General features: G+C 27.9%; 1 protein-coding gene across 1 annotated transcript; it reads left to right on the forward strand.

The window, feature by feature from the left end:
• Window positions 1–872: 872 nt before the first annotated feature.
• LOC109795227 (glycerophosphodiester phosphodiesterase GDPDL3) lies at window positions 873–10,302 on the forward strand. The gene is made up of 9 exons (XM_020354665.3): window positions 873–1,451; window positions 2,254–2,547; window positions 4,092–4,213; window positions 4,364–4,868; window positions 6,269–6,307; window positions 6,448–6,732; window positions 7,815–7,945; window positions 8,440–8,914; window positions 9,838–10,302. The coding sequence occupies exons 1-9, from the start codon at window positions 1,349–1,351 to the stop codon at window positions 10,068–10,070; spliced, it is 2,187 nt and encodes a 728-aa protein (XP_020210254.2). The 5' UTR covers window positions 873–1,348; the 3' UTR covers window positions 10,071–10,302.
• The last annotated feature ends 390 nt before the right edge of the window (window positions 10,303–10,692 follow it).

Below are 10,692 nucleotides of genomic sequence, written 5' to 3' on the forward strand. Positions count from 1 at the left end.
TCATAATAATGTGTGTATTTTTATAAAATAATATAAAATATAAAGAAAAATAGACTAGAGTTATTTGTAAGACTTAAGTAGTAAAAAAGCTAGACTTAATAAGTTGGGAAAGTGAATTGTTTAAATTATAAAAAAATAGATGAGTCATTAAAATGACGAGACTCTCATTTAAGAATTTCAAAAGGTGAAAAAATGAATTATCGGAATGGAGAGGGTTCTAATATCTTAAAGCATTTACTTTCAGGTATCAATTTCTTTATTTGATCATTAATTTTTTAAGTCTAATTCTTATGTATTGTTTTGTAAAATCTTTTACACGATTAATCAATCGAAAATAATGTTAATTACGTATGACTTTAATATTTTTATTATAAAAATCAATCATGATTCCAATGTCTCAATTCCACTTTTATATATATATATATATATATATATATATATATATATATATATATATATATATATATATATATAAATTGACAACTGGTAAATAACTAACAGAATTAATAAATACTTAAATTTCTTGTGTCTATAAAAAAGATTAATCTTCAACGAATATCACGTGATACCGTTGATCCATACCAATACATAGGAAGACATATAGCAGTGATCATTAAATGCAGACATAAATAAAAACAAAATAATCATTTGGAAGAAATTTTTGGCATCTCCTTTATTTGTTACTACAAAAATGGACATGCATCAGTGACCATTAAATGCAGACATCAATACAGAAATGTTAGCTAGCAGCAACTACAGTAATGTGCCTACAAAACGAGTTTACTAACCCTTTTTCTTTCCTATCTTCCTCTCTATCTTTCCTTTGTCTATATTCCATTCACCTTCTTCTTTTTTATCTAAATGATTATTATTAGTATTTTTTACTTTAACCATTTCAGATGAAAGCTTAATTATTATTATTATTATTATTATTATTATTATTATCCCGCATAACTTTGAGGCATTTGCATGAAAATTTCAAAAACCGAGTGACCATGATATAAGTGGATAAAAAGTCATCAGTACACACACACAAAATATATATATATTTGGAAAATAGCGGTGTTGTTGAGTGGTTGGCCCTGCCTTCGAAGTAGACTTGAATAGAATACCAAGAACAAAAAGCCAAGGTTAAAAAGGGTGTTGTCTTATGCATATAAATATTCCTCTAGTTGAACAATTCAAGTTCATCATAGCTAGCTAAGTCCTTTTAGTCAGAAACATTCATTTTTTGGTTTTCTTTTTAAGAACTGCAAAATTCTCGTAATTGGTATCTAGCTCCCTAAAGTTTATTAAGTCCCAGATAAGGGTTTTCTTGCTAGGATTTGGAACCTATTTGTGGCACTTCATGGCTCTCTCTCGAGTACTTGCTATACTCATTCTTCAGTACTCATTGGTGGCACTGGTTTCTTCATCTGGTGGTTCACGAGGTGGCTGGAAAACATTGCAAGGTGTGTTTCTAATTCTTCTTCCATTTTGTCTCCTAATAATGTTTCCAATGGTCCCTATTCATCTTATTTGCTAGTTTTGAGTGGCTTTGAGACTCATACCTGGAGCGAAATTGGGTAATTCATATTCTTTCTAGAGTTTGAGACTTTTGAGTCTTGTTTAAATTAATGAACTACTTATTATTTCAACCTTTCAGTTTGATATATGCTAGTAGTGTTAATTCAATTATCACAACAATGAATAGTCAATTAGTCATCAGTTTTAATTTCTATCTAAAAAAGAAAATAAGAAAGTAAACCATTTTATAATTATATGTCAATATGCATGATATTAAAGGAATTTTATACTGTAGTTGTTATGTTCGATTTTACGATAATTATCTTTAAAAGCCTTTTTTTTACTTGATTAAACTATTGAATCAATGGATATAACAATTATAGATGTTTAGCATTTTCAAAGTATATATCTAAGCTCAAGCAAGCCTTGAAAATGCTGGTTTGGTTGTGATTGATATGGTCCACAAATTAGAAGAGTCAGAAGATAATAAGTTATATAGAATAGAGACAAGACAACGACCTAAAGATAATAATCCAGAAATTGACAATATTAACAACTCAATGGGTTTTCATCTCTTTGTTAATTCATAAACAAATGCTAGAAACTCAACCTTCTGTGTGAACTTTTATACATAAATGCACCCCAACTTTTGTCTCACCTCTTAACATCATAGGAATTCAGAAATTATGCGTACTTAATAGCAATATTTCACATGGTTAATTATTGTTTGGTGTGCTATATATGCAGGATCTCCACCACTGGTGATAGCACGTGGTGGATTTTCAGGGATATTTCCAGATTCAAGTTCACTATCCTATGGTTTGGCACTAGACACTAGTGGCCCAAATGTGACTCTATGGTGTGATGTGCAATTGACAAAGGATGGAGTTGGGATTTGCTTCCCAGAGCCCAAGCTGGACAATGCCACTGACATTTTCATTGCTTACCCTCGCAAGCAAAAGGATTACTCACTTAATGGGGTCTCAACCCGGGGATGGTTTTCTGTGGATTACAACTTTGATCAACTAGCAAATGTCTCTCGTGAGTTCAATCTATCATGAGACCTGAACATTTTGTTTCTATAGCAATCTTAGATATTCTTGTTTGGATAATTTTAAAAAAAAAAATTCCTAAAAATAATGTGGGGTTAGTGATGACATTGATTACTCAAGTATGGAACTAGGAGGAAAACACCATTTTAGTCCTTGAATTGGCATCACGTGTCAATTTGGTTCTTTACATATATTGTTAAAAAAGGAAATTTAGTCCTCGACTTAAGCAATTATAAATTAATCTTATTCAAAACATTAGGAAAAAGTAATTTAGTTTTTAATTATATTAACGAGGAGTTTTAACAATAGACTCTTTTAAATAAAGAATTTAACTTTTAAATAAAGAAACATTAAATGGTTCACGACCATGAAAGTTGTACATGCTTATTAATGTTTTTGAATTCTTAGTAATTATCAACCATTATGGTCCCAACTAATTCCTCCTTCCCATATTATTAGATGTTTTATCCTTCTTTATTTATTTTAAATTGATGTTTTGAAATTTCAAAATCTAACTACTTTTTTCTTTCTTTTCAGATATGTCCTTATTTAATATCCACTACTAATGGTATATGCATCAATAATAACGTATTAAATAAGTTCATTTTAGTCCAAATATAATACTCACTCCATTCTATGTTAGTATTAAATTTGAAAAGAAAAAAGTCCTAAAATAAGTTTCTTGTTAACTTTTTAATATAATATTAGTTACATTTTTTTTTTTCATTTATATCTCTTATAATATTTTTTAGAGAATAGTTAATATATTGCATATTTTCTAATAAGGAAGATTAATCATAAATTTATTTTTATAAAATTACTATTTTCTTTTATCCATCTATTAACTTTTCTAGAACCATATAAAACAACCTAAGAAAACACTTATAATAAAATGGATGAAGTAATAATTTATCTTTATTAAACATTTCTTATTTTATGAGCATGAACCTTAAACATCTAAAGACTTGAGGAGATAGCAATCTCCATAGACAAGTAATTAAGTATTATTAATTATTTATCATAAATCGTAAAAACTTGAATACGTGTTATATAAAATTTGGTTAAGATCATGCATTTGTGGTGGTCTCATACTACCTAGTAAGGAGTAGGATGTATTAAATAAGGAGTGTGACATACAATTGTATGATTTCTAACAAATTTTAAGGATATATTTTTAACCTTTTACTTGTGGTAATTATTTGTCACATTTGTCTCTAACATTAGCAAGCAAGTTGATTAATGGGTTATCAAATTCAAGACAATTTGATTGATTTGAAAATGGCAAGAACCAAATTTGACTGTAAATTTTAGGGACTAAATTAATTTTTACTATAATATCAAGCATTAAATTGATTGGTACGTTGTATCAATTTCAAGGACTAAACTGAGCTTATTCACGGAACTAGTTCTTGGTGCTTGCCTTTGATCAAAACATCTCAGAAGTGAGAAAATTGTTCCATTCTCCTTGCCCCTTTCTGATTTGTTACATGCTTGCAATTGCAATTGCTGATAATTTTGTTGTTATTGTAACAGTTGTTCAGGGAGTGTACTCTCGGACTAATAAGTTTGATGGCAACAAGCTTCGCATTCTAACTGTTGAAGAAGTAGCTAAATTAAGAAAATCACCATCTACAGGCCTGTGGTTAAATGTTCAGGTAAATGGAAGAATATTTGTTTCTTGTCCTTGTACTGTATTGTAACACATTCTTTTCTTTCAAGGCAGGTCCTGAATTTATACATTTGGGATCTGACTTTAATCAGTATGTTTTACTCATCATGTTTTTGAAATTTAAAATACAATGCAGCATGATTCATTCTTCAAGCAACAAAATTTGAGTGTAGAAAATTTTCTACAAACTCTCTCTACTAAAAGTGTATCTATCAACTACATCTCATCACCTGATGTGGATTTCTTAAGAAGAGTAAAATCAAGCTTTAGTCCTGGAACAACCAACCTGGTCTTCAGGATTCTAGAGCAATCTATGATTGAACCTACAACCAATCATACTTATGGTGAACTCTTGAAAAATCTTGCGTTTATCAAGACATTTGCTTCAGGAATTCTTGTTCCTAAGGGCTATATATGGCCTTTGGACTCAGGCCTTTATCTACAACCACATACCCCTCTTGTCACAAATGCTCATAAAGAAGGGTTGCAAGTTTTTGTATCAGACCTTATCAATGATGTTCCATTTAGCTACAATTTCAGTTATGATCCTCTGGCTGAGTTATTAGCTTTCACTGATGGTGGTGATTTCTCTGCTGATGGTGTGCTGTCTGACTTCCCAGTAACTCCATCTGCAGCCATAAGTAAGTTTTTCTTTCTTTCTTGTTTAATAATTACTCTTTTAGTTTATGTAGTTTCATCAATTTTATTATTTAATTTTTATAATTAAAATATTTTATTTTCTCCTTATATATGTAGATTTTATTTCCTCTTTTAATTTCTATAATTATGTAAATTTTACGTTTTAATCTTTACAGAATTAGATAATAAAGACTAAAAGAAAAAAAATGATATGTAATTATAGGGATTAAAATGAAATATTTTTAATTATAAAGATTAAAAAATAAAATTTATAAAATTATAAGGATCAAAAGATAATTAATATTTTCTTTCTTTCTTTTATAGAATTTTAGACAAATCTATACAAAGATGCTTTATAATTAATTAGATATTAAACCGCACATGCAGTAAATTATTTAAATTTTATTTAATTAAAAGTATATTAAATATATAATTTTATAATTTAATGTGTTAATTTAAATATTATTTCTTCTATCAATAATTAATTCTATATTATAATTGTTTTTATTTATTTTTGAATTGAAAAAATATTTAAAATAATAATGTAACATTTAATCTTTTTAGCATAATTATCAACATTATATTTATTTTGTAGATATTTTATATTTTGGAATATTATTTTAAATTTTTTTTTATATTCTAATAATTTTATCATATAAGTTTTGTTCTTGTAAAAAAAATTTTAATTAAGCGTGAATAATTAAAAATGGAGAAAAATGGAAAAAAAATTTGAGAAAAATAATAACATCTATTGTCCCTTTGGTCTCTCTTTTATTAGTTGATGTCTTGAGATTCTTAGACTAAGATTGTATTTTGCTTCTATGACAATATCTTTGATTTCTTCGATGGATTCTGTTCCTCCGATGAAAATAAAATGGCGGAAGAAAATGAACAAATAAATAGATAAAGAAAGTTATGCACAAGAGTAAAAAAAAATTAAATATACAAAAGTGATTATAAGATAAGAGTGAGATATCCATTAATTCTAGAATTTATATAAAAATGTGAAAGGGTGAGTAAGAGTTGACACATAAATAAATATGTTGATATGCTTAAATTAATTTTATAACGACATGTGAATGTAATAATTCGTAGTTGAACTTTTATATTATAAATAAATTTTAAAAAAATGCTATCCCCTTTAAATGAGACTTTAATTTTCTTTAACCTTCCATTAATCCTTACACCCTTTAATCCCCCGTAGATAAATTTAAATGTAATCACTATTTTTCATTACATCCATGCAAGTACGGAGATATGGAGACTGAGTTGTATGCAATTTTCTTTCTGTTTTGTGAATTGGGACATGACAATTAAGAGTGTTACCTTTATGTAATACTATTATAAATTTTATGGCATCTGATTGCAATTTAGATTAATTCTAAAATCTCATCTACTGCAGATTGTTTTTCTGGTCTAGGGAAAAATGCCAAAAAACAAGGTACAATTTATTTGCTCTCTCTCTACTCATGTAGTACTTTTCTTTCCTGTTAACAAGTTATGGCATGTGTTGAAGGAACATAATAATTAAGTTGTCTTTATTGATCTGTTCCTTCTTGTTTGACATTTTTCATGTTAAAGTGGAGACTTTGGTTATCACAAAATATGGAGCAAGTGGAGACTATCCTGCTTGTACTGATCTTGCATATAAGAAAGCTAAATCAGATGGGGCAGATGTACTTGACTGTCCTGTTCAAATGTCCAAGGATGGCACACCCTTTTGCTTAAGCTCTATAGATCTTTCAGAGAGCACAACAGTTTCTAACACAAAATTCAAAAACCGTGCAACAACTAATCGGGAGCTTAAAAATGGAAGTGGCATATATACATTCAGCTTGACATGGGATGAGATAAAAACATTGACACGTAAGTTGAATGATGTTTATGAATGCTTATTTATTGTCTTGGTGTGAGATATTGCTTAGCCATTCTCCCTCCTTGTTTTATTTTCTTTTGAGGGTATCAATGGGAACTTTGAATTGTTTAAATTGTTCAAAACTCAAATCATCTATTCCTATTTATATATATATAAAATGAGTTCTTATATATTAAATATAAATAACTATTTTGTTTAAGATGGTTTTTAGGAATTTTTCTTCAACGAAAATGCTCATAAAAATTCTTTTAACTTTTTATCTAATTTAATTTTTATTTATCATAATTATTTATGAATTAAATATTAATATTTTAAAATAAATTATCAATAAATAAAAATAATTTTGTGATACAATATAAATTATTTATCATATATTTAAAATATAATTTATATTTTTAAAAATATTTATTTATACAATTTTAAATATAATTTTTTTATCTAAACATATTTTATTTATATATATATATAATTTATTATAAATTTTTATTATATATAATAAATATTTTTTTCCATTACACAAACTAAAATACTAAAACTACTTTCAGAAAATGATGTAGTAATGTATAAATGTACAAATAATATTTTTGGATTTAAAAATTAGGACTAAGGATGAAAAGTAAACAAATCTTAATATGTCATTGTTTTGTCTCACATTACTTAAAATTTAAGGATAAAGGTAATTTATAAATACACTTCTACCTTAATTAACTTATGACTTATTAGCATGAAACAGTTTGCGTTATATAATGAGACATTCTTATATAAAATTAATTAGATCCTTTCTGTTGCTTCTAATATGTTTTCTAAAAATCTAAAATATTACAAAGCATGAATTCTTGGATGAACAATAGTAATGGAATCGACAGGAATTAAAATATATTTGATTGATTTTCTTTATACATGCTCTCTTTAATGCTAAAAAATTAAGTTTTGGTTTGCAATTTTGGTAGCCTATTCAGTCCAAGTTCTTAGAAAGTTAGAGCAAGCGAAGAACAAAAACAGAAGGAATGCTACTTGTGCTCAACTAATGGATACATTCCTCATTTTTGCTATTCTTGGCTTTTTATTGCAGCCTCAATATTGAACCCTTATAAGAAATACTTACTGTCCCGGAATCCAAAATTCAAAAATCAAGGAAAACTTTTAACCTTGTCTGATTTTTTGATCTTGACTGAAGGCTCTCGCATCTTGATCAGCATAGAGGTGAGTTCTTTCATTTCTACCTTATTTTCTTATTCATGTGTAAGATGTTGACTTTTACAGCCTATTACTTTGACATTAAGAAATATTTACATGATCATATGATAAATATTTTGTTAGAGAAAGAAAAATATCTTTATAATAAAAGGCTATAAAGAATATTATTTGTATAAAGGGTTAAAAGAGTGTTATTGTCCAATAATGAAACCAATTTACACATGTACAGTTGTATGGTACTTGTTCTTTAGTTCTTGCGGCATGATCATGATTCATGAGCTGATTCAAACTTTCATGTGAATTTCACGTTATTGATTTCTTGACTCCTAACCTCAGTTCTTTAGAAAAAGTGAAGTCCAAGTGATTGCTACTTAGAAAATGTTGTATGTCATTATTATCAACAAATATTAGTTAGTTCATCAACAAAATAACAACAGTTTCCACCTTGATTAATTCCTTTTATTATATGTTAATACCATTTTCATTATTTTGCTCGTCAGAATGCTGCCTATCTTGCACAGAAGCAGAAATTAAGTGTGACCAATGCAGTCCTTAATGCTTTACAGAAAGCAAAACCAAGATCACATAAAGTCATGATTCAGTCAACTCATAGCTCTGTGCTTAAAATATTCAAAGATAAATCCAAATATGAAAGGGTTTACAAGATTGATGAGAATATTCGCGATGCCACTGACTCAGCAATTAAGGAAATCAAAACATTTGCTGATTCTGTGGTAATAGGAAAGACATCAGTTTTTCCTGAAACTGAAGCTTTTCTAGTTAGCTCTACAAACACTGTGACAAGGCTAAAATCATTTAAGATCCCAGTTTATGTAGAAACATTCAGCAATGAATTTGTGTCTCAAGCATGGGACTACTACTCAGATGCATCTATTGAGATAAATTCATTTGTCATTGGACTCGAGGTTAATGGCATTATCACTGACTTCCCTAAGACAGCTGATAGATACAGGAGTAAGTTGAACCTTCTATATCAAACTTTGCTTCTTGAACAATAATTTTGGAAAATTGACATCACTTAGTCCTTTCTTTTTGTTGGTAGCTCTAGAAAGCTCAGAGTCTATTTGGTTCATGAAAACATTTTTCTGTTTCATGAATAATTACAAAATTGTCACCTTAGGTTTACTTTATTCATGTTTTTAATGATTTGTAAGAGAAAAAATGAAAACGAGGTAACAATTTAGTAACTATTTGTGAAAATAAGAAACAAAAGAAAATATTTTCTCAAATGACCCTTGTTTTACATGGTGAATTGGTGATTATTGAGAACAAAGCTCATAAGTGATGATACCAATTCTTTATAAGAAAAAAAATAAAATAAAAAAAAGACTTTAGTCCTTTTACTTTGGGTCAAATGTGGTTCTCAAACTTTAAAAGATATGTGGATTTAACCTCTCTTAACTTTAAAATAAACATGATGAACTTTTTTTAAAAAAAGAGACCAAATCCACGTAATTTTTAAAATTTGAAGACCAAATTCGTTGATGCAAAAGTACAAGGACCTTAGCAATGTTTGACCAGAAATATAAGGATTAAACACATTTTTCTCCTCTTTATAATATAGTAGCAGAACTCTGTATAGTGCAAAGTGCAAATTAATAATTTTATATGGATTTAATGCAAATTTTTTGTAGTCTACTCTATAGTTCTTCATTTATGATTATTGCCAGCATGGTATTGGTTATTAGGATAAGCTATTAGTGTAGAAATATCCATGCCACTTGACAAGTTTGTATAGATCTTAGCCTTACTACTTTTTCTTTTATTTTATTTTTTTTATTATGTGCCTAAAAAAAATTCTGCATAAAATTAGTAACTGTTTGTATGAAGCCATTATGCCTTCATTACTGACTTCATTATTGTTCTACTTGTTGCAGGGAACTTGTGTTTAAAGCATAGTAAAAAAGCACCTTATATGAGACCTATTGAACCTGGCAAACTCTTACAACAAATTTCTAAGTTATACTTTCCATCACTTCCCCCTACACTCCCCGTGTTGACTAAAAATAATGTGACAGAGACACCTTTGCCTGGTATTTCTAGAAGAGTTCCAACTACCAAAGGTGCTGCTGCAGTAGGAACTGTAGCTCCTGCCTCCATCACAACATAAATAAAAGTAAACAAGAAAACCCAGTGTAGCATTCATGCATGCCATTGCCTCGTGAACTCCATAATTGGGAAAGGAATTAAAGGATTTATTTATAGGAGAAGTATTATTTTTTCTAATAAATTGAACTTTAGAGTTGTTATGACTTATGATAGTTGCTATTGTAAGATGCTATGATCCTTATAGTTTTTTTTTTTTTAATTGGGATGCATAAGTTAACAAGTTTTTGGAGAAATTAGTACCAGAGAACTTTTGCAAATTTTCTTGTGCATAAGCTTATTTTATACGAGAAAATATTCACTTATTCTAAAGGAATGTTTGATAAAAGAGACATTTCTTCATATATAAGAATCATAATTCTTGATAATTATAAATTATGAAAATCATGAATCTTGAGAATCGTTAAAATCTTTTTTGTTAATAATAAAAGTTCATGAGAATATTCATACAAGATTTTCGGGAATTAAAGATTTTTATGTTTGGTTATAATAATATATTCTTGAGTATATAAATAATTTTTACAAAAATACTCTTTATTAAATTAATCTCATTAGATATATTTATTTACTCAATTTTTATTATAGATATGATATTAAACTATTTTAAAAGTTTAAAACTTATTGTT

Source organism: Cajanus cajan, chromosome 2 (genome assembly GCF_000230855.2).
Source record: "Cajanus cajan strain Asha chromosome 2, NIPB_CcT2T_4, whole genome shotgun sequence".
NCBI lineage: Eukaryota > Viridiplantae > Streptophyta > Magnoliopsida > Fabales > Fabaceae > Cajanus > Cajanus cajan.

Bases quoted from the DNA above. Each gene is read 5' to 3' on its own strand.
- LOC109795227 (XM_020354665.3), top strand. From the start codon at position 1,349: ATGGCTCTCTCTCGAGTACTTGCTATACTCATTCTTCAGTACTCATTG. The intron at 6,308-6,447 runs GTACAATTTATT...TTCATGTTAAAG, and splicing joins GAAAAATGCCAAAAAACAAG to TGGAGACTTTGGTTATCACA. The intron at 7,946-8,439 runs GTGAGTTCTTTC...TTTGCTCGTCAG, and splicing joins GCATCTTGATCAGCATAGAG to AATGCTGCCTATCTTGCACA.